This window comes from Mustela lutreola, chromosome 6, assembly GCF_030435805.1.
Source record: "Mustela lutreola isolate mMusLut2 chromosome 6, mMusLut2.pri, whole genome shotgun sequence".
Taxonomy (NCBI): Eukaryota; Metazoa; Chordata; class Mammalia; order Carnivora; family Mustelidae; genus Mustela; species Mustela lutreola.
Genome location: NC_081295.1, coordinates 143,770,862 through 143,795,854, shown reverse-complemented (window position 1 = coordinate 143,795,854; position 24,993 = coordinate 143,770,862). Strand labels below are relative to the sequence as shown.

The 24,993-nt window shown below is 37.5% G+C and overlaps 1 protein-coding gene across 4 annotated transcripts in view; it reads right to left on the bottom strand.

Annotated features, from left to right (window-relative positions):
* Positions 1-24,993, bottom strand: part of HIVEP1 (HIVEP zinc finger 1) — a 140,806-nt gene that overhangs the window by 44,900 nt on the left and 70,913 nt on the right. For all 4 annotated transcript variants that reach the window (XM_059179257.1, XM_059179260.1, XM_059179258.1 and 1 more), the window contains exon 3: positions 23,509-23,562. In XM_059179257.1, the coding sequence (XP_059035240.1) occupies positions 23,509-23,562 (54 nt within the window). The remainder of the gene's footprint in view (positions 1-23,508; positions 23,563-24,993) is intronic.

Below are 24,993 nucleotides of genomic sequence, written 5' to 3'. Positions count from 1 at the left end.
CAAGGGTTAATAATGCTACCTTGAACTAGGATAGTGATGGTGGGCCTCTCAGCTTATCCAAAGCAAGAAAGCCTAAGAAAGCTTTGCCAAAGATTCTGCTGACTTTCCCATCTTTATCTAGGAGGCCTGAGCTAGTTTGGGAGGGGGGAAAAAAAGCAATTCATTTTCCATCCCACCAAATCTCAAACTCAATAACATGTGTAGAATTATAAAGTGTAGCTGCAAATCCAGGACTAGAAATTTTCAACAGAGAAATGGTTAGGCTAATTACAGCAGAGGCACTTAACATAACATTACACATCCATTTAAAATAATTACAAAGATTACATAGCAATACGAAAATTATGATCTATTAAATATAGATGCATATTCTTTTCTTTCCCTAGAGAGAAGTCTGGGCTAGAGGCACAGATCTGGGAGTACACAGTGAGAACTGTTTTTGTAAAAGGACATAAATGATAAGCCAGAGAGCATATACGGTAGATAGAGAAGTCTGACTCAGCACCTTGGGTAATCCCAATCTATTAAGGGTGAAGTAGAAATGAAAAGAAACAAGGGGTAATAAGAGAGATAAAACAAAACATGCGACAGCGAAGGGCCCAGGAAGTCAGGGTTTAGAGACTTTGAAGAAGGAAGACATGGCCAATAGTGTATTTTTAAATCTTCCATTCGGAGACGAATAGAATAAATGAGAGGGTTCTGGGTTTGGTGGTCACCAGGATTAGGAGGACATTGTTATGGTGAAAAACCATTTCACAGAAGGGTCAGGAGGGAGGGAGGGCGGGCACGGTGAAGTGATAGGGGCCTGCAAACACAGAGCGCGGTCTGAGCAGTGGCTGTGAAGGGAAGGAGAGAGGCTGGGCGCCAGGATCAGCAGAAGAGGACATGGGAAGGTTCCTTTGGGATAAGGGGGCGCTGAGTGTGGTTAGAAAGAGGAAGAAAAAGTCAGCACGGAGAGACTGAAAATGGGAGACAGATAACAAAAAAATTAATGTGAGATAAACAACTATACTAGAGGCTCCCAGGCACATCTTACGTCATTGGGCTTCGCTTTACTGCACTTCGCAGATAAGTTTAAAAAACAAACGAACAACAACAACAAATTGAAGGTTTATGGCAACTGCATCAAGGAAGTCGATTGGTGCCATTTTTCCCACAGCATTTCCCACTTCATGTTTCTGTGTCCCTTTTCAGTCATTCCTGCTGTATTTCAAACTGTTTTGTTATTCTGGTATTTGTTACGGCAGAGCTGTGATCAGTGACTATAGCTCATGGGAAGCACAGAAGATGGCCAGCATTTCTCAGCAATAAAGTATTTTTAAGTATATCTTAAACTACTTTTTGGCATAATGCTACTGCACACTTACTAGACTACAGTGGAGTGTAAACATCTTTTTTTTTTTTTTTTAATAATAATGAAACTGGAAGTTTACTAGCTGGAAACATTAAGTGTGAGAGAACACTTAAATTTTATCAAACTCATTCACGTTTAATGCAGGTTACTTTATTTTTTTTTAACTTGTAATGAGTTTATTATTGTGATTTTTAAAAATTAACAAACAATGTATTATTTGTTTCAGGGTTACAGGTCTGTAATTCGTAAGTCTCATATAATAAACAGTGGTCACCACAACACATGTGCTCCCCAGTGTCCATCACCCAGCCACCCCTTTCCTCCAGCAACCTTCAGTTTCTATCCTGAGATTAAGAGTCATTCTTATGCTTTGTCTCCCTCTCTGGCTTCATCTTGTTTCACTATGATCCTCTGCCTTGGAAAATAGTATGGAGATTCCTCAAAAAGTTGAAAGTAGAGCTATCCTAGAACCCAGCAATGAAACTACTAGGTATTTACCCAAAGATACAAATGTAGTGATCCAAGGGACACCTGCACCCCAATGTTTACAGTAGCAATATCTACTACAGCCAAACTATGGAAAAAGTCCAGATGTCCACCGACTGATGAATGGATAAAGAAGATGTGGTATATATGCATACAATGGAAAATGACGTAGCTATCAAAAAAATATGAAATCTTGCCATATGCAACAACATGGATGGAATTAGAAGGTATTATGCTGAGTGAAAAAAATCAATCAGAGAAAGACAATTATTATATGATATCACTGATATATGGACTTGAATAAACATCACTTTTATATGTATTAGGAAACCAAAACATTCACTTGACTCACTTTACTGAGATACTTGCTTTATTGCGGTGGTCTGGACTCGAACCTGAATCACCTCTGAGGAACCGTGTAGATGTGGGAATAGTGACTTTTATTGAGCATGCAAGAGGAGGCCTCCTTCAATTCATCTCCAGGTTCTTCCCCTTCTTCATGTAATTCAAACATGTAACTTGGCTGAAGAAATGGCATGGCCATTTGGCTCTGGCTACCTTTTTGATCTCCCTTCATAACATTTCCCCTGTACTCGGTATGTTTCGGCCACACCAGTGAACATCCTGATCTTCCACCAGGCCCATCTCCTTTCTGCCCCTGGGAATTTGTACCTGCCAGCTCCCGAAAAGCCCTCCCTACTCTCAACTCTTTTAAGCAACTGGATCATTTTCAACCTTTAGTGCCTAACACCAGTATTACCTCTAGCCTGTTCCTGTCCACCCAATCTAGAGTAGTTACTCCCTACTGCCCACCCACCCTGTTCATTTCCTTCCTAATCTAAATCACAATCTAAACTGCCCTATTTATCTATTTACATGTTGCTTTTGTCTCCCTTTTGATCAGAATACAAATCTGTAAGACTCTCTATTACCCATCTCTATGTATCTGGCCCTTAATAGATTATCAGAGAAATATTTGCTAATGAAAAAATTCTTCAAGTAAGAAAAAATAAAGGGTGGATTTAATATCAGGTGACCTATTGATATAATTCATCATGTCAGGAAGGGTGACTTAGAAATTCACATGACCATTTTGAATAAGAGTGAATGATAACAAAATTCAACATCCATTCCTTATTTTAAAAAATAAAGCTAGATGAGTCTGTTTCAAGATGCAGACACTTGAAAAGAATGTTGTTCCCAGCATAATAACATAAAAAAGCTAGAGATATCACAAAAATCATAACTTCTCTTAAGCCCACCAGAAATTTGAAGTCACCGAGCAACCAAAGCCTGAACTCCCATGCAGAGATGCATGAAATGGCTCACCTGGGGCCAAGAAGGGAAAGGCATGTGGAGGGAGACATGAAAGTTATTCCAACAAGCAAGAAAATATAATCTAAAACTATAACAAACTTTTAAGAGCTGAGCATGGGCTGGATTAGCCTGGTCTCAGACCCAGGGGAATCCACACTCACTTCCAGGCTCTCTCCCATGAGCCCCCTGGCAGGAACTCACACAGTGGGCAGGGAGACCAGAGACAGCAGGTCTCCGTGAGACGCACGGAGCTGTGGAAAATGCAAAGACCCCAACGCCCTGAGAGCTTCTCTAATGTGGAGTAAAAACCTTAAACTTCAAGTTGCTGGGCAAAGAGCAGCATATACCACAGGGCATGGGTAAAACCCACTGTGGCTTGGTGAAGGGTAGAAGAAGAAACCCTTTATCTCAGGGGAAGCAGAAAACTGTCCTGGGACCAAAATCCCATACCAATAAAATGAGAGGTCTGCTACCATGAGAGATGGTCAGGAAGCACAGGAACCTAAGACTGAGGCTGGAGCAGGACAAGACAGCAATCCTCACCAACCCCCACTACCTGCCTGGTAATGAGGAAGAAGCAGCAGCAGTCCACTGCTAGAGGAGGTAAAGAAGTGGAGACTCTACTCCCACAATGACAGGGGCATCTAGAGCTGAGCATGGAGCACTAAACTGAAGAAAACCTTCTAGACCCCTAACCTATAAGCACAAGGAAATAGGAGGCCATCACAAGAATAACTGGAAATCAGGGTGGAACACGAAAGATACACACACCACCACCAAAATCTAAACCCAGCCCAACTCCTGAACAAACAGCCTCCACTCCCCACCTGATCACCTGAGAGAAGAAAAACAGTGCCCATCTCCATCCACTAAAAACCACTGACCTCAATAACTACTGTTATATATACACAATATCCAAAGTTCAGTAAGACCCAGGCATTATTCATCCACTGTCAAGAGACAAAACAAACAGAAGAACCAGACTCTGGGATGATTCAGATGCCAGAACTCTCAGAGAGGTAATTAAAATAACTCTAATCGATATGTGCATTCACAAATGGGAATTTAAACACACAACAGAGGAAGCCAAACGGAAATGCTAGAAATAAAAGACAAAGTAATAGAGACCGGCAAAGCCTTTTATAGACTCACTGATAGACCTGACAAAACTAAGGAATTGGTGAACTTATAGATAGGCCAATAAAAATTAACCAAACAGAAATACAAAGAAGAAAAATAGCACAGAAACAAAACAGGACAAAACAAGAACAGTGCATTCAAGGCCCATAGGACAATCTCAAATGATCTAACATATCAATGAAATCACAAAAGGAGAAGAAAAAATACCGCAGAAGAAGTGAAGAAATAATAGCAAGTATTTTCCAAAAATAGATTCAAGAAACTTAGACAACCCCAACTGATGAGTAAGAATAAAGAAAGATGAGAAGAAAAACCAAGAAATAAAAGAAAAAGAAAAGAAGGAAAAAAAATCACCTAGACAAATCATATTCAGTGTGCCTAAAATCAAAGATCAAAATCTTGAAGGTACCCAGAAGTTAGAAAAATGTATTACATATAGAGAATCAAAGATTAAAAATTAAAGCAGACTTCTCAACAGAAACTGTGTGGTGACATTTTCACACTACTGAAAGAAAAAAATAAATGGCCAACCCAGAATTCTCCATCAGGAGATAACAGTTTTCAAAAATGAAGGCAAAACAAAGACTTTTACAGAAAAACAAAAGCCGAGAGCATTCATTGCCAGCTGGCCTGTACTGAAATGTTAAAACCTTAATTTGGATCTACATATATAAAGAGGTCTGAAAATGGTAACAATAAAAGAACATTTGTAAAAGAATTTTTAAAAATTCCATCACTTTAAAATATCGCACAGTGTGACCCTGCATTTTCCAATAGGGTAGTGTGTTAGGCAAAATAATGGCTCGGCAAAATGTCTACACCCCAATCCCGGGAACTGGAGACTACGTGTCCTTACATATGCAAAGGGGACTTTGTAGAGGTGATAAGATTATGGACATAAAAATGGGGAGACTATCCTGGATGATCACAGGACCTCTTCTAACTTAATCAATTGACAGAAGAATACGAGGGGGCGTGGGGGAGATAGAGGGGTCTCACGTGTGACAAACTTGATTGGCCACTGCTGCCTTTGGAGACGGAAGAAGGGAGCCAGGATCCAAGGAACACAGGTGGACATTAGAAGCTGGGAAGGCCAGCAAGGACAGGAGGAATTCAGGCCTACAGACACAGGAGTTTAATTCTGCCAAAATCTTAATGATCAAAAGACAGATTCTTCCCTACAGACTAAAAAAGAAACAAAGCCCTTAACACCTTGATTATAGCCCAGTGAGACCATGTCCAATTTCTGCCCTACAAAACTATAAGTATTTTTTAAACTGCTACTTTCATAGTAATTTCTCAAAAAGGTTAAAAGGACATACAAAGTATGTTCTCTGACCACAATAAAATTAAAGAGAAATAAACAGTAGAAAGATATCTGGAAAACCCCCAACTATTTGGAAATTAAACAACATATTTCTAAACAGCCTAGGGGTCAGAAGGGAAGTCACAGAGAAATCAGAAAAATCAAAACAAACTTTAGAGAAGTAGGAAAACACAACAAAGAATATTTACCATATCCACGATTCACAACATTCAAAATCAAACACTAGAGAACTCTCTTTTGAACCATGGGACAATGAAGGGATTTTTGCCATAATCACTAAGATTTTTAATCAGTTCTTTAGGTGACCAAGCTAACGCAACGGCAATAAAAATAAGTGAGATGTAAATAATGGTAAGGAAGAAAGTAGACTTATTTGCTGATAATCTAATGGTTTCCCACAGAACCTATCAGAAATAACCAGAAATCTACTATATCTAAAAAGAGCTCAGGAAGGTAGATGTCTACCGAAAACATAAAAATATCAATCTTATCACTTGTACCAAAAATAACTAGTTGGAAAATATAATGGCAAGAATATTCTATTAGAAACAGCAACAAAAATGAAAAGATGCCTAAAAATAAATTTGGCACAAAATATTCAAAACATACAAAAACCAGCTTTTTGAAATGATTTAAAAAAAGCCTTGCAAAACAAAGAAACACACCATGCTCCTGGAAAGAATATTTTGTAGTTTATCAATTCAGTTATTTTCAAATTTCTAAACTTTATAAAATTTCACACAATAAAAAAATTGTTTTTTTTTTTTTTTAAATGTGACACGACTCTAATCTTTGCTTGGGAGAATATTCTAAATTAGGTAATAAAATTATAAAAAAGAATGATATAAGGATACCAACAGAGAGAGGCATTAAATTATTAAACAGTATTTTCTCAAAATCAGATTAATGGTTAAACTGAAAACCCAGAGAAAGATCCCATCATATATGTGCCTTTAGTATACAAAAAAGTGGCATATTTCAAAATCTTGGGGAAAGGATGATAGAGTTTTTCAATATGGTTTCACACATGGAACCAAAAAAAAAAAAAAGACAGTAGATTCTGAGCAAACACTGCATTCCACACAAAGTCCATTAATTCAATGTAAGAAATAAAACCAGAGAAAGAAGTGAACTGTGGAAAGACTCTGAGTATATACGAGAGACTCTGGGGCACCTGCGTGGCTCCGTTGGCTGAGCTTCGTGCTCTTGATTTCAGCTCAGATCATGATCTCAGGGTCATAGGGTCAAGCCCAGTGTCCAGCTCCACTTAGCATGGAGACTGCTTGTTCCTCTCCCTCCTTCTGATTGTAGGCTATTTCTCTCTCAAATAAATAAACAACATCTTAAAAAACAGAAAAATCTCTTCTACATAGAAAAAAGCAAATGACAAAAAGGGAAATATTGCAACATATAAGGCAGATGTCGGGTTGATATTCTAAATGTATTACCTTGTATGGTAATAGAGAATTAAGTAATTAAGTAATTCAAATGATAGCCCTCTGAGGATAATAGAACAGCTTAAACTAATTAAAAAATTATCAATTTAAAGGCGCCAAAACAGTAGGAAGGTAGTGAAAAGTTAGCAGGCCAAGAGCTAGGGGAGGGTAAAGTCCAAAAAGGTGAACTCAGCATTTGGGCTCCTTTTGCTCAGGGAAGATTTGTCCAGATGGAGCAGCTAGATGGCCGAGCAGTTCTTCTGACAATCTAAAACAGCTAAGGGTATAAATGACAGAATCCCAGGAATGTCATCCACGGAGTCCCTGTGAAAATCTACATGTTCCCGGTTGAGAGCCTGAAGGATTTTATTCTAGAAATAAGAGAGGACTGGATGTAGACCAAGCAAGTTTCACATGAACAGCAACTTACTTCCAGTGGCCCAGAAAAATCAAAGACCCCAAATAGAATTAAGTTGACATGGGATCGTTAGCTCTCCTACGAGCCTCGCAGAAGCAAACTCTTCTCTGGAGGAAGATGCCTACTTAAGCTCTGAACCATTTCAAAGATTTCTTAACTAGAATGTCTAACTATTCAAAGATAACCGGACACCCAAGAAAAGAATGAAAGCACCAGTATCACGAAAGATCGACGAGGGTCCAAAATACTGGAACTGATACACAGAGACTTCAAAATCAATGTACTAATGCTATTAATATTGAAAGCATATTGAACATTCTAAAGGAAAATGGGAAAGTAAAGAAGAGAGCGTGTCTGAGGGGCCAAATGTAAATGACAGATCTGGAAAGTACACGCAAATTTAGAACTCCCTGGCTGTAAGCTCAGATTACGCCAGGGACTGAGAGGAGTCAAGAGAAACAACAAGGCATAGAGTAGCGGAGACAAAAGGTGGCAAAATGGAGATGTTCCAGAACAAAGGACAAGTCAAAGACTGGAACTGGAATCTCAGAACGGGAGACCATAAATAACTGGGCATCCCCCAGACCCAGGACTCTACGAATTCAGGAGTGCCTCGGAGTACCAACAAGAGAAATACAGAGAAATCAGACCTATTTGCCCCTCTGTGAAACTGCAAGGCAGAGCCAAGGCCCCCAAATCTTAAAAGTTTCAGGAAAATACATTAAAATGAAGATGGATCACCTCCCAAGGAGCAGTAATTAGATTCACAAGTGACAATCTCGATGGCAGCAATGTGCACAGGGAGGTGAACTGCCAAGCTAGAAGACTCTAGTTTTATACTCAGCAGAAGTTGTTTCTTTTTTTTTCCCCATGAATGAAAACGAAAGAGACATTTTCTAATAAATGATACTTGAAGTAATTTGTCATAACAGACCTGCATTAATAGAAAACTAAAGACTATGCTTGAAGTAAAATAAAATTATCCTAGATGGGAAACTGAATATGTAAGACAAAGTGAAGAGGGAAAAGCGTGATGAACATGTGGCTAAAACAAAATGAGTAGCAACTCTCTGGGAAGTAATAAAGCATATGGAATGTGGATACACGAGAGTGACAGCACGTGAGTCCAAAGCAGGGAACGTGGACAAGCACCTGAGGGGAAGAACAAGCCCCACGATGGAACGTTCGAGAACCCAGTGTCAACATGTCCACAACAACAGGTTCTGAGAGCACAACCAAGCCCACCTCAAGCGGAAGATCGGGGCAGTTGTTGGAGCATTCAGTGAAATGTGAGTGAAGTTTTACCAACCAGAGTGGGTTCAAAAGCCTTGTTAATATTCCTAATGGAAGAACGCATGGGAAAGCAATCGGAAGCCAGGAGCATTCCTGAACAAGAACCTCAGCTCTGACAAGAAAAGCAAAACTAGAAGCTAAGTGGAATTTAGGTTCCCTCCCATCCCAAGTCTGAGACCACACATCATCAGGCTAAAGGTTTAAACAATGCAAGATACAACATAACTAAACTTTTACAATATAACAGAGAGGCAACAACGTACATTAAAAATTCTTGGAAAGACACAGAAATAGAATTGTGGGGGAGGGCTGGAATTTACCAGCAGGCTATGACGTAGCAAACAGTCAGGAAAGAGAACCACACAGGTTTTAACACACAAAGAAAATGTCATAAAACACAGACCTACTAACTTATAAATCTTCATTAACAGAAAATCTCATACATAAAGTTTTGAAACAAATTAAAAAATATGGGAGGGTGAAACAGGTGAAGGGGATTAAAAGGACACTTACCGTGATGAGCACTGAGTAATGCATCCAACTGCTGAATCACTATATTGTACACTGAAACTAACAGAACATAGCGTGTTTATTATATTGGAATTAAAAAAACCACTATGGGATTGAAGTATAAAGATTGCACAGGCGACCCCTACTATTTGTCACCTAAAGTTCCACATTTTTAAATTCATCATGCACAAGTATGTTCTCATAAATATGTATTAAAATACTCATCCCCGAACTAGTTCAACTAACAAAGTAAGAACCTATTTAAAGGTATCTGAAAATACTATAGATCAAAAGGTACCAGATATGGGCAATATAGGTACTCAAATATTTGTGTCATTTACCACTCAGGGGCAAATGAATACTGTAGGACCTTTTTTTTTTTTTTAAAGATGAGAGATAATTTGCTAAGCAGTTAATACATGATTTTGGAGAACTAATTAAGATGGTAGGAATATAGAAAAAAGAACAAAAATAGTTAGACATAGTCAAATTTTAAAAATTATTAATTTATTTTTAAATTTTATTTATTTATTTGACAGAGAGAGAGAAAGAAAGCAAGCACAAGCAGGGGGAGCTGCAGAGGGAGAGGAAGAAGCACGCTCTCTGCTGAGCAGGGAGCCCCATGTGGGACTTGATCCCAGGACTCTGGGATCAGGACCTGAACCGAAAGCATATGCTTAACTGACTGAGCCACCCAGGTACCCCTAAAATAACTTTCAAAGTAGAATAAGTAACACTTACCTTTGAAAATTTTAAACACAAAAATCAGTGTAACCAATAAGTGCTCTTAGATACTGAAAAAGAGTATGATATAAAAACAGATAAAAGCATTCAAAATTATAAGAAGAGAATACTATATTCCATCTAATCATATTTGGAAACTTGAATAATATCTAGAATGTAGCAAGTTCTAAATCAAGTCACCAAGAAGGTGAAAACTTGACAGACCTCTAACTGACGAATGTACGAAGACAGTCTTCGATACCTGCAGACATGCTCCTCTCCTCCCATGCACTTAACTTCCAAGTAACCTTCCCAGACGCTTCAACATAAGGAAAGCTACCCAACACAATCAACATAGTCCTGTCAGATCAACACAATTAATATTTTAGGCCAATCTCAGTGCACAGGGCGTGGCCATTTGTGCACCTGTTAAAACCAGAAATTGTCCTAAATTCTTCCAACTCTCCTACCCCATCCACGCAGTTACAAAGGGAAGCCTGGCTTCAAGTCCTGGCTCTACCAATCACCAGCTCCATGACCTTGAACACGGACTGGTGTTGTGCAGATAATAGCACTGCACAAGGCTGCAAGGATTATTTGCGTAACGCATGTAGGAAGCACAGTGTGGTGCTCAAAACCTCGATTTTCGTTCTAATACCACCACTGCTACTATGGATGGTGATGATGATGATGTTGTATCATCAGCATCCTATTATTATTATATTCTATCATCATGGATTGAAATTATATTACTAGAACAAAATGGCTCAACCAGTATTATAACATTTATTTTCTATAATACGGAATTAACTCCAATATTTTATTTTAGCTCCAGTGAAACCAAATTTTTAATTCGCTTCTAATAAAAACATCATAAAGACATTTTATTTGATGTCTTGTAATAAGTTTATAAAAGAGCTAGCATTATTCTAATGTTCTACGTTATCAGAATATAAAATAAAAACTGTTAAATAGATTGAACACTATCAGAATAAAGAGTATTAAATTAACATAAAAATAAAATAATAGTTAATCTCTTTAAGAAATATGTCCTTAAGAAATGACAAGGTAATGACACTGTGTGACACGTGTACTTTTCCGCAGAAAGTTTCAGGTGCTAAAATGCTTTGACTGTCTTATTCAAAAGGAAGACAACGAGATAGCTGTTCCAAATACATTTCTCTGTGTAATCCCTTTCTTGCTTAATTATTAAGGAGATGATTTTGTGTAATGTTTTATTTTTTTTTGGAGGAAGTGTAAGCCTTAAAAATTTGTTACAGCAAGGTCTATTTCTGTTTCAGAGAAAGCATTTCCAGTGGTCTGTACCTCTGTTAGCTTCCTCATGGATATATAATCTAATGTAGACTCTTTTTATCAATTTTATGGCAGTGTTCATAGTGTATTTGTTTGAAAGTCTCTGAATCATCTGTACACTAAAGTTTTGCTTTGCCGCCTGCCATTTCTCCTCTGGGGGATTATGTAGGATCAGAAGAACTTTTTCAGGTGCACATACTTTTTCCGTTATTGATCTCTAACTTCACTGGCTCTGGTCAGCTTGAAGACAGACTAAGTATTATTTCAGTCCACTTAAATTGACTGAGCAACTGTTCCATGGCCTCGGTTATGGCCTATCTTGGAGAATCTTATATGCACACTGGAGAACATGTGTGTTATACTCCTGTTCGGTGGAATATTCTATAGATGTCGATTAGGTCCAGTGAGTTTACTGGGCTATTCAAGTCGTCTATTGACTTGCTGACCTTCTGCCAAGAGTTTTGTGAGCTACCAGTGGTAGCTTGAGATCAGTCATGGAAGGCATATTTTCACCACACTGCAAACACTGTCATTTGTTCCCTCCTTTCCCGCAGGGACCAGCACATGACTGACCCTAAGTTTTTAAAAAAAAGAAGAAAACAAGTTTAAATTGAGGCTAATCTTATTACTGAGACAAGAAAACATGAAATCTATTTGATAAACATTTCTATCACAAAGGCTCTTGGGGTTGTAGTGTTGAACCTTGGGAAGCCTGAAATCCTCAACTTTTCATTCAGAAAATCTAACCTCCCACCAGGTTAACAAACATGTAATTACATTACCAAAGTATACCAAGAATGGTTTTAGGGGCGCCTGGGTGGCTCAGTGGGTTAAAGCCTCTGCCTTCGGCTCAGGTCATGATTCCAGGGTTCTGGGATCGGGCTCCGCACCGGGCTCTCTGCTGGGCAGGGAGCCTGCTTCCCTTCCTCTCTCTCTGCCTACTTGTGATCTCTGTCTAATAAATAAATAAAATCTTAAAAAAAAAAAAAAAAAAGAATGGTTTTAATCACAGCATTTAGATAAAATCATGAGAAAGGATTCATCTGCAGTAGCTGACCAGTAGCTGACCACTGCAGTAGCTGACTAGTCTCGATTAAAGGCTAGAGGAAAGTTTTTTATTTTTGGTAGGGAGAGAGATATAAATAAGTTCTGTATATCACTGCAGAGAGATACAATTAAATTATATAGGTAATTTAATATAATATAATAAAAAATTTTACTTCAGAGATGCCAGCTAGGTTATAGCAGGAGAAATAAAAAATATCTATGTAGCCACACTTAAAAAAAGAGAAGAAATTAACGGTATGTGTGATCTGAAAGTCCTGCCTGTAATGTGAAGGAAGCCATTCCTCTCCCTCCCCCACCTACTCACCTGCCCTCATTTATTCAGTGAATTTCTGCCAAATGCCTACTGTATGTACTAGGAACCAGAGCCAAGTATGGGGGTGGGGGTAGGGTGCTGGTCGGGTGAACGGTAGGCAAAAGTGAACTGGAGGCATCACAGGAGCCCGACTGGTGAGGCGGGGGTGAGCAGGCGGGGGGTGGGACTTAGTGAGATGAGGTCTCTGGGGCGCCATGATTTGGAGCACTGTCTTCATGCCAAGGGCCACAGAGAGCCATGAAGGGGTCTTGTTAGGCAGTTTCTAATAGGCCTGCGGGAATCAGCACAGCCCTAGCAACACCCCCCTTCCCGGCTCCTGTGCAGGGCGCCCGCTGCGCTCCCCATACGACCTGTTCTGTGTCTGCTGCAATCTGCTTCCTCACTTCAGCATCCGCCTCTGTGCAGACGTCTCTACCCGCCTTTGTGCTCATTTCAGCACGCTTTAGCCCTCTTCGTCCCTTCCTGCGTCCGTCCACAGACTCTCATTTGCGGCTTCCAAATCTTTTCCCGAAGGAAAAGAGTTCATTCTTTGCCTGGTGCTCAGGACAAAACTCTAAATTATCCTTCAAAATTTGAAATTTTTCTCAGATGCAGCCCAGCCCAATAAAACACCCTCTGAGTCACGAAACTGACAAAAGAAAATCGCATCTTGCTGAAATGGTACTGTGTGATTTCCAAAGACGTTCGTGTTTTAATTTTTAAATTTCATTTTCCAGAGTTTCTCCCAGTTGTTTAGTCCGTTTTCAATTGATTCTGCCTCCTCTCACTTTTATTTTCTATTCTTCCTTGCCTGGAATTATATGCCTCCCTTTCATGCCACACATCTAGCACCTTCTCTCATCTGGAAATAGAGACGAACACGTCTCTCTGTAGGCCACACATACCTGAGCTCGCTTCCCTTTTGTTCCTTTGGCCCCACACATAGATCACAGCAGCCTAGCCCAGAAATGCCTTAGTAAATCAACAGAAACACACACTACCCTTTTAAGTCACTGGCCAACATTATTTACATAGAAGATACGGAGGCGTATGCCTGATGAGGTCAGTTACCCAAGAGGCAAAGACAGTAAGCTGAGCATAGCCTGCTTTTATTCTTATCATTCTCGATGAATTTCCAAGTGAACCAACAGATAAAAAGATCTATTCCTTTGTTTTTCACAGTTCTTAGGGACGCTGTCCTCAAGGCAGCTCAAATCCAGCCTTCACCACCTGAACCACTTCAGCTCTCTCACCACAAAATGAAGCCATGGACGTGAATACACTCCACAGACTCTCAAACAAACAGGTTTCGGACATTTTAATCTCCCTGAAATGAGGATTCATCTTCTACTCAATTATAAGAGTACTGTGTCATGATTTAATGGGTAGTGACTTTCCCTTTCTAAATGGTGCATGAGATCATCGTGAATCTCACAATTAATAGCATCTTGAAGTCAATGGAATATGCAGTAAAAGTACAGAAGAAGGCAAGTCTGTGATAGTCTATGAATCCTATAAAACAAAAATCTTGTTAGCTACTTAAGTCTCTGATTTAATGAATGATTCATCAACAGACAATAATCAGCAACGTTAGTTTCTTTTAATAGTAAGGTATTAAGGATTTTGCTTCTCATATTTTATGGGAAACAGAGCATTAGTTTCACTGCCTTTAAAAAAAAAAAAGAAGATGATGATGATTTGAGAGAGAGCATGAGAGTGAGAGTGAGAGTGTGCACATGCACAGGACAGGCAGAGGGGGACCGGGAGAGAATCCCAAGCAGAATTCCTGCTGGGCACAGAGCCTGACCAGAGGCATGACTTGATGCAGGCTTGACCTCAGGACCCTAAGATCACAACCTGAGCAGAAACCAAGAGTTGATTCCCTAACCAACTGCACCCTTAGTTTTTCTTACATTTAAACACCATGAGTAAAGAATATTTAAAGACACTTGTTTTATACTAATGAACTAAAAAATGCTTTATGTTATTTATCATCGTGCAAATCATCTTCTATATGGCTGGCACAGTCTATCTGAAAGGCAATCATCTCTTGGGATTTAGTATTTTTAAATCTCAAAATATTAACCAGATTGCCATAGGATTCCTTTAAGCCACACACATTGCACAAATAATTAAAACAATACTAATCTTCTTAGAATTCAAATTAGCATTGTCCATTACACTCAGAGAATACTTCATGAAACCTGAATGTTTAAATCTAAAATTCCAAGTAATAAAAGATAAAAGATGACTTTTTTTCCCTGAGAAAACAGAAAAATCTGTTGCTGTTTTCCCAAGGGAAATTTGTTAGGCGCTGCTGTCAGTCTACATAAAACCTCATGAATTTTGGTTCTAACAATTCGGATTTCAGGACAATTTGGGCAAGAGCAGTAAAGTTAAAAGTTATCCTTTTAGGGTAAGTTAGACATGTTCTTTCCTATTTACTTCCCAGGGTTACAAAGAATGGCCGATGCATAATATAAATTTATTGAATAAAAGAATGAGCTAACAGCTTATGAGAAGAACATAATGAGCTTTTTAGGGCATTCATTAAGATAAAAGCAGAATTTATAAATGTTTTTATTTAAAATAAACATCCATTAACATGTGCATTTAAATACACTATTTCCCAGCAATTAATTTATAAAACCCAGGGACCACAACTTGCCAAGAGGGTATACTTAACTAGCTAGTATTACCGTACACTAAAGTAATAAAACTGTGTTCCTTTAAAACACTCTCGAGTTCAGACACCTCAATGAAATAGTACACTAGCCTTTCCTCTGCCAAGGTACTTTAATTTTTTATATTTTTAACGCCCTTCTAGGTTTATTACATTTTGATGATGATAATCAAGTTTTGTTCTAGTGCACAAACTTGCTCCCAGACTATTTCTAAGACATTTTTATCTTCCCTTAGATTGCATTCATATTATTGATTTTAATTTACTAAAATTAGCCCAAATTTTCCATAATGCCACTTCAATTTTAGTCTTTCTCAGAAACCACTTCATCGTCCCAAATCTAAGAAGAAACCCTTACATTTTCCTAAGTGTACTTAGCAGAATTCTTAAGGAAGGGAATGTCATTAGCATTCAAACATAAACTTATTAACATAAAATATGATCACAAATCAGCCTTCATTTTTTTAAAAATAGCATGTGTGGTATTTAAAACAAAAAACATGGGAGAGTTTTTTTGTACTGCTGGTGAACTTACTCCTATTATAAGAAGCTTAAAAAAAAAAGACATTTATTCTTGTTTCATTTTGAAACAAGATGGGATTGGGAGGGAGACAAACTATAAGTGACTCTTAATCTCACAAAACAAACTGAGGGTTGCTGGGGGGAGGGGGTTTGGGAGAAGGGGGTGGGATTATGGACATTGGGGAGGGTATGTGCTTTAGTGAGTGCTGTGAAGTGTGTAAACCTGGTGATTCACAGACCTGTACCCCTGGGGATAAAAATATATGTTGATAAAAAATAAAAAATTTTTAAAAAAAGAAAAAGACATTTAGGAAAGTAGGTGAGCAAACTCTAGGTTTCTTATTTACACACTAATTAGAGTTCCACAGTCTAGTTTTCTGCTCATTAGTCTGTCACTCTCACTTCAGAATTATGCAGCCTAGTTTTACACAGATACCTAACTTCCCTCCAGCTTCCTGGGATAACAGGAGGGTAATTCCTGGGCATAAATTATGCCTATGTTAACAGAAATCCTACTTGTCAAGAGCCTCCTTAGAGCAAGTCTAAACCTGCTAGCTACTGCAGCCGTGTAGACCTCTTACTGTGTTTCTTAAGCCACACAACCCACACAGACATGCTTATGGCCTCATTACCCTCGTATCCACAGTAAAACAGATGATTAACAGAAATTATTGTTGTTGCTTTTTTTTTTTTTTTAAAGATTTTATTTATTTTATTTGACAGAGAGAGAGATCACAAGTAGGCAGAGAGGCAGGCAGAGACAGAGGGGGAAGCAGGCTCCCTGCCGAGCAGAGGGCCCGATGTGGGGCTGGATCCCAGGACACTGAGATCATGGCCTGAGCCGAAGGCAGCTGCTTAATCCACTGAGCCACCCAGGTGCCCCTTGTTGCTTTTTTTTAAATAAACTTTCTGGTGGTTGGAGTTTAAAAAGTCAGAGTGATACTACTGCTGCTTAAGGAAATTACTGTCATTATGGGGGCGACTTCAGGATTTTGCTGTGAATTACTGTGAAAAAATCCCACGCAAGCTGACCTACAATCTCCACCTTTTTCTAGACTCAACTGTCTGAGTCCTATTTTTCCTGAATTATTTTCTTAAAGGAGGTGACTGCTAACATAATCTCATCACCCATAATAAATTACCCTGTTCTAAAGAACAGGACTATCACAGATTCAACCACCACTGGACCACAGCTCTCATCCAGTTATGATGCAGGATAATGTTAGAACGGCACAGACCAAGACAAGGACTTGAGCTCTCCTCATGCTACTTGCTGCTTCCACTCTCTGGGGGTAAAGTTCTTTGACATCTTTCAACTTCAGCTATTTAGTCTTTGTAACAAGGTAAATTTAGAAAGTGCTGAATTTTGAATCTCTAGCATAAAAGCTAGGAGCATTTTTGTAGGGTACTCCCTGAGAATTTTGATTACATAGTGTTCAGAAACAGAGAGCAAGTTGTTTTAGAAATACAAACCGGTTTTAAAAAACAGTTAATGTCACAATATAATTAAGTGAGAAATCACTAACAAAAACATAAATAAAATCCCCAACAGTGTAGGGGGAAAATTCTATCAAAAGAATCAAAGAAGAAACCGGCATAGAAATTACTGAAAGCAACAAATATGACATTGTGTAGAATGTAATAAAGAAATACGCAGAAAGTAATTAATAGTTTTCAGTGATTCAAACAGGAAAGAACAAAGGCTTAAAATAAATTAGCCCAAATTCCAACTTTAAGAAACTTGGTAACAGAATAAACCCAAAGAAAAAGAGGAAAAAAATAATAAAAAGCAAAACTTAATGAAATTAAAAGGACAATACAATATGCAGAAAATCAGAAGTTGGTGTAAAATAAGGAAGTGAAACAGATAAGCCTCTGGTGAGACTAATCAAGAGAGAAAAAGCACAAATGAGCAAAATTAACAATGAAAAAATCCAGTAGCAATGAAAGAGAGTTAAAAGAATACCACCAATGACTTTTTGCCAAACTTGAAGACTTGATAGAATGTATACACTGTAACAAATATGTAACTTACTGCCTGACTGAAAAGAAAAAAGTATGAGCAGAACCTAAATATACTGATTTGATACTTAAAATATCTACCTTCAATCCCTCCTGAAAGTCAAAGTATATTCCAAGACCTTCGTGTAAAGCTATCGTTCTAATATTAAACAAACACATCCATGGGAAGCAGGACAGTTCTCAGATCTCCTCTGTTAAGCTAATATAATTTTGAGACAAATCAGAAAAGGAAAATGATAAGAAAATAAAACCATTATTTCTTGAACATGGATACAGAGTTCAACAAATATTAAAAGATCAATCTAGCAGTGTGTTTAAAAAGACAAACATCAAGACTAAATTGGTTTTATTAAGAGAACGTAAGTCAAGTTTAAACACTAGAATGAGAGAGGACCAGAAGATCGGCTCCATATATGAAGAAAAAGTATTTGATTAAAAAAGCAGCCACTTGGGGCACCTGGGTGGCTCAGTGGGTTAAAGCCTCTGCCTTCGGCTCTGGTCATGGTCCCAGGGTCCTGGGATCGAGCCCCACGTAGGGCTCTCTGCTCGGCGGGGAGCCTGCTTCCCCTCTCTCTCTCTGCCTGCTTCTCTGCCTACTTGTGATCTCTGTCTGTCAAATAAATAAATAAAATCTTAAGAAAAAAAAAAAAGCAGCCACTTATGATTCTTTTTAAAAATTTCAATAAATTAAAAAAATAACCTCCTTAAGCTATAAAAACAAAGCAAAACTAAAAAACCTGACCACAGCCTCCCATAAAGACTTCGAACATTTGAATGGAGAAATACTCTAAGCATTCCCTTTAAAATCAAGAAAAAGTCAAAGATGCCAACACTACCATTCTTCTGATATTTTACTGGAGCCAACTGGGTAAAACAAGAAAAATAAATAAAGGAACAATGATTTTAAAAGGAAGAAACAAAACTTTGATTGCTTCTAGCTGTCTATAAGAAAATCTAAAGCATTTGCAGATACATTTTCAGAATGAATGATTCAGGCAAGTGGCTGGATACAAGATGAATATACAAAAAAATCATTGCATTTCTATTTGTCAACAAGAACTAGAAAACAATTTCACATATACAATCAATGAAATCAGCAAAAAAATAAAGTACCAACAAATAAATTCAATAAAATAAATACAAGAGCCATATGGGGAAAAAATTACAAGATATAAAGAAAATACATGTATCAAAAATATGCTATTTTTATAGCTAGAAAGCCTGGAAATTGTGAAAACAGTCACTGTGCTCCAAAGTCAATGTAATCCCAAACAAGGTCCTAAAGGTTCTTTTAGAAGCTGATTCTAAAATGTAAATGGATGAGCAAAAAAACCAGAAATAGTCAAAACACTTCAGGAATTTACCCCCCTGTTATACTGTATGTTAAAACATAAAGTGAATTAATACACTGTAATATTAACCTATGGATGCATAAACAGAACAGAACAGAAAACCAAGAAACAAACCCATACATATAAGGAAAATTAGTATGAAACAGAGTAAAGGAAAAATCCACTCCATACACGTTCAGGGACAAAAAACCAAACAAACAACTCCCCCCCACCCAAAAAACAAAGCCCCCACAAAACTGGAACCCTGATACTATATTTTTTTAAAGAACCAACTCCAGACAGATTTTTTTTTATCTGAATTTTAAAGTTTTTTTTAAGAAGAAAATAGAGGAAAAAGTATGTATGACCTTGTGATAGGGAAGAATATAAGACAAGCAAAGTAAGTGATTCACAGACCTGGGGATAAAAATATATGTATATAAAAAATATATGTTTATAAAAAATAAAAAAAAAAATCCCCAAAATAAAAAAATACTAATCATAAAAGAAAAAGCCTAATAGTTTGATAATATTAAAATCAAGAGCTTCTGTTTATTGGAAGGCAATTTAAAGAAAGTAAAAAATTAAGCTCAAAACTAAACCTCAAAACATGAATAAAGGACCGTTACCCAAGATATATTAAGAAAAAAAAACAAGGAGTTTTAAAATGCATGAGATACTCCTAAGCATTTCAAGAAGGTAGAATACAAATGAAGGCATGTTTAATATTATGATTAAAATAAATAAATTGAGAGCAAGACAAAATACTATTTTTTATCCATCCAACTAGAAAAAAATAAAAGGGCTGACAATTCCAAACATAAAATGAATTCTTAGACACCATTATACTCCCCATTGTATGCCCCGGAAAACTCACAGATGTGCACTAGGATGCGAGAATCTTCATAGCCGCGAGGAGGTAGAAATAACTCAAATCCATCAACAGGAGAATGGAAGTACACATTGTCTCACACAATAAAGTATTATTACAGCGAGGAAAAGAAAGAGCTACTACATTCAACAACATATATACATTTTAGAAACAATGCCGAGTGAACAAGCTGTTAAAATTATACAAGATTATTTTTAATGCCCAAACTCAGGCAAAACTAAAAAGTATAATTATTTTCACCAAGCGTTAACACTATGAACACAACGTTGAGGACGGTGAACACCTCAACAGAGAGACGGTGGGATGAAACAGCCCAGTGCTCAGGCCGATGCGACAGCCTTGACAACACGCCGGCTCTTACTTCCATGGGTAGCGGGATTAAAGACACCGGGTTACTCTTATGCTATATAATATGTTACATGCACAGCTTGCAGGTATCAAATATTATATGATAAAAATTTTAAACTATTAACACTAAAACTTACAAAGAAAGCACATGAAAGCTCTCCTGAGAAACTGATTCATTTCTCCCCAGTTAATTTTATAACATACTCCATTCCCACACTGTGACAGTCACTATTTATTTTTCATTTAAATCCTGTGCAATAATGTGGGGAATAGTGTCCAATACAACAGATGCCAGGAACAAGGAAAGAGGACTGTAAGGAAGGAAGAGTTTGATGATATTATGGAGAATTATATGAATGCTACATGTTCTCTTTATCCCCAAACCCATAAAAATAAAAATAAATCAAAGCCATTCATAAGCAGAAAGAATAAAAGAAATACATTAACATAATTTCACGTCCTTCTTTATTTTATTCGTGTATAATGAACCAAATCACTTTCTCTGCCACCATATGAAACAGATTAATTCTTTCTTAAAATGTTAGAAAACAATAAAGATCTATCAAAGATCAAGGTTTACTTTTTTTAAATGTTTTTTGTGAGGGCTTGTCATTAATGAAGATGCTTTTGAAGATAAATTAGTTACCTGTCCTAATGGTTAAAAATAAAGGAAAGGGGAGAAAGATCCACAGATAAGTTAAGGACTACACTGTCCTCTATGGAAGCAAAGCCTTAGAACCATGAGCACTGTAGAAAAATAACCAGATGCAGAAGAAAAAGTCAGACTTACAGGGGGAAAAAAAACAAAAGCACCTTGAAAAAACAGTGAAAAAGTGACCTGTCCTAGATGACTCCTCTTAATAAAAATAAGAAACAACAAATTTTTAAAGAACATTATTTGAAGGAAGAAATGAATTTTTTAAAAAAATATATTTTTGAAGATTTTACTTATTTATTTGACAGAGAGAGAGATCACAAGTAGGCAGAGAGGCAGGCAGAGAGGGGGGAAGCAGGCTCCCCGCTGAGCAGAGAGCCCAATGCGGGGCTCGATCTCAGAACCTTTAGATCATGACCTGAGCCAAAGGCAGAGGCTTAACCCACTGAACCACCCAGGTGCCCCAGAAATGAATTTCCTTGAATAAAACAGGCAGCTCAGCAAGCAAAGACTTGAGAAATCTCACAACTTTTTATTACTCAAAGATTTTATCTCATATTGTTAAAGACAAACTGATATTATTCCTTAATTATATTTGAGGGAAAAGCTATTTTATTTTTAATTTGCCTAGAATGTGTACGTAAAAATGGAAGTCAAGTAGTAATTCTAGGCAGTGAATTGCACAGAACTATGCTCACCTGGTTATTCATGCTAGGTCTTAAATAAATGTAGTCACTAGATTATTCTGAACCTCATTATTCAATTTCTTTTTCTAGAACCTTTGTTCCATTTCTTCCTTCCTATCAGGCATTTAGTTCACTCTTCTTAAAACTCTGCCACTGGAGTAAGAAAGAAGGAAAAGGAAAACAGGCACACATTTATTTTTCTACTTGAAGCAGCTCTAACCCATTACTAGACGTAAAAGATCTCTTACAGCGTAGCCTGCACGTCTAAATGGTCTACAGTGATGGGGAAAGGAATCTTCAGTCAACCACTGAAAGGGACAGCATGGCTACAGTGACTTCTCTGTTCTTTCTAAACTTTTCTGCAAGAATGTCATTAAAGGTGCCAATTTGTTAAGGACCTCCCAGGTTGCATGGAAGAAGGGGGTGGGGAAAAGGGAAACAGGGAAGAGAGACAGTTCAGTGCCGTTGCGCAACACAATCTAACTATTCAGACCAACCCCAAACCATCCTGATGGTTCACAGGTTGGTTCAAGGGATGGAGAATGTGGATGGCCAGAAATATTTCTACTAAAGACACCTAGCTACAAACCTAACTAGATTTAAAAAAAAAAAAAAAAAAAAAAAAGACATTCAGTTGGAATCCTACATGGCTAAATTATTGTCAAAATATTCCACTTTCATTAGAAGATAGAAGGACAAAGAAATAATAAATCATGAAATATAAACGCTCTAAAGAGAGCTTTAACTATGTCCCTTTTAATCAATTTTTCTCAATAACATATAGAGTTGGAACACTATCCAATTCACACTGTCTTCCCTCTGCACTGGCTGTTTTATACTGAATGTACTTTTTCCTGCTACCTGGAAAAGTAACCAGTGTGTTTCTATGATGACAATCAATTTTTGCATTTAAACTTTTTTATTTTTTATATAAAATAAACATTATAATAAAAAACCAGAAAGCCATATAAATAAAAGTTAATCTTTCTCAGCCCCTTCTTCCACCATTATAAATATATTTGTGCATAGTCCTTGCAAACTTTGTCCAAACCTGTACAATCATATGTATAAGTAGATGTGTAAATATATTTGTGTTCACATGTATGCCTTCATCATTTGACTGAACAAAAAAATTGAGATTTTTACAAGCTACAGTGCAGTTTCACTTTCCTCATACAGCAATAAATCATCACCATCAATTGAAATAATTAACATTTCTTTAAAAAGTATATAATATATCCCCAAATATGAATGTATTATAATTTATTCAACTATTTTCTCACTGACTAGCATTCCAATTATTTTATTTGTCTCGGGCTTTTGTCCTTATGAAAAAATACTGCATCACAAGAACACACGTAGGCACATATATATATGTAAACAGCCATCATTAGACAGTGTATTTGTACTTTTATTGCTATGGGATGGTCTCATAAACAGGACTTTTGAAAGACCTGCAACAATCTTCCACAATCCCACCAGCAATGTATAAATACCTGGGAAACAGTTACAGAATATGATACGTAGCTAAAGCATTTCATAAAGCAGAGTCCATATACTTCTAGACATCAATTAGTCTAAGGTGATTTTTAATTTTGTGATATGTTTACATTGAGTAAGGCTGTGATTATAAGGTAGCTATATAGGAATCACTTAAGAATACAGTCTATATGCGGTTGAGTTCAATTTACCTTTTTTTGACACTTCTGCCCCATTAAGTTCTTTTTGTGCTTCTTCAATTTTGTCTAAGAAAAAGAAAGAAATTTTACAAATCAATTCATCATATACAAATAAAAATACAGAAAAACAAACATACTACTTATAGATGGTATCTGATACATAGTAATAAATACTTACTGAATGAATTATTTGCGAAATAAATGCACTTAAACTGTCAAAATAATGATATATTCCCTTATTTTAAAATTGAATTTCTCCCTTCAATCATATCTTGGTCACAAGGACCACTTCCAATTAGTTAATGTTTCCATAATGCAAATAATGAGTACATTTCAAATACTGAACTATAGTTTAAAAAATGTCTAGGTCCCTAAGAAAAGCACCTAAAAATAAAACTTTCCTTATTGAAGATATACAATTGCCCAAGAAGGATTTTATTAGAGAGATATAACAAACGCCCCCAGCTTAGAAACAAGTCTAATCCAAGTTCGTAGATGGCCTGAGACCTATGCCAAACATGGAAGAACCAGGAAATACATGAAATGAGGAGCTTTAATTAATAGCCACCTGTCCTGCCAAGCCTTGGTAACAAGAGAGTCATTTATGAAGGGGGAGGGTAGCATACTGCATTGAAGATATCCTGTATCAAAGTAATGACCACAGAACTGTTTGTTTTGAAGGAGCAGGTATAACCCAGAAGTAACACCTAACAAGGCCCTGGGAGGCTGCCCCAGGTGCCGACAGGAGAGGGAGGCACGTGCGGCCCTGAGCCGACAGGTCTTGGATCTGAGGATCGGAGCACCACTGGCTTTTGCAAAAAAAGCATGTGTTCTACCTTGGTTAACAATTAATTTACAGTTTATAAGGATGCACTTATTTGATGATTATGACAATAACCAGTTTCAAGCTTAACACAGGGTAGTCGAAGGGCTTGTGATCATGGGAGAAGCTACAAAATTCCCGGGGAACTATTTTGCACTGAAATGAATACACAAACAATCATTACATATTATTATAGTTAGTTCACAGAAGTATCACTTAAAAGCTTTCAAAATATTGGTACTTCCATCATTTATGCCTTTGGGCATTCACCATTGCCCCCAGAATGGTCTCCAATGCTGCCACCGCTGGCCACAGATGAGCCTCCGAAATGCATCTTTTCCAAACAAATAAAAGACGCAGATCCCACCACAGGTCCCCTGAACTCCAGTCCACCTGCTGCTTCTCCCGTCCAGCTTGTGGGGAAAGCCAGAAACTCAGAGAACCTCCAATTTACTGACCAAACTTCTTTTAATTGCTTATTGATCCACCCAGCCTACAAAATAAAGGCAGAGTGGGAGCAGCAGAATAAAGGAGACAAGCTAGTTTGAAATATTAGACACTGACTATCAGCATTGATCAAAAATAACTACATTTTTATCCTGACAAAGGTATCCCCACAGCAATGTCCTATTTCTTTGCTGCCAATTATCGGATCCAGAATGAGATGTATGAGG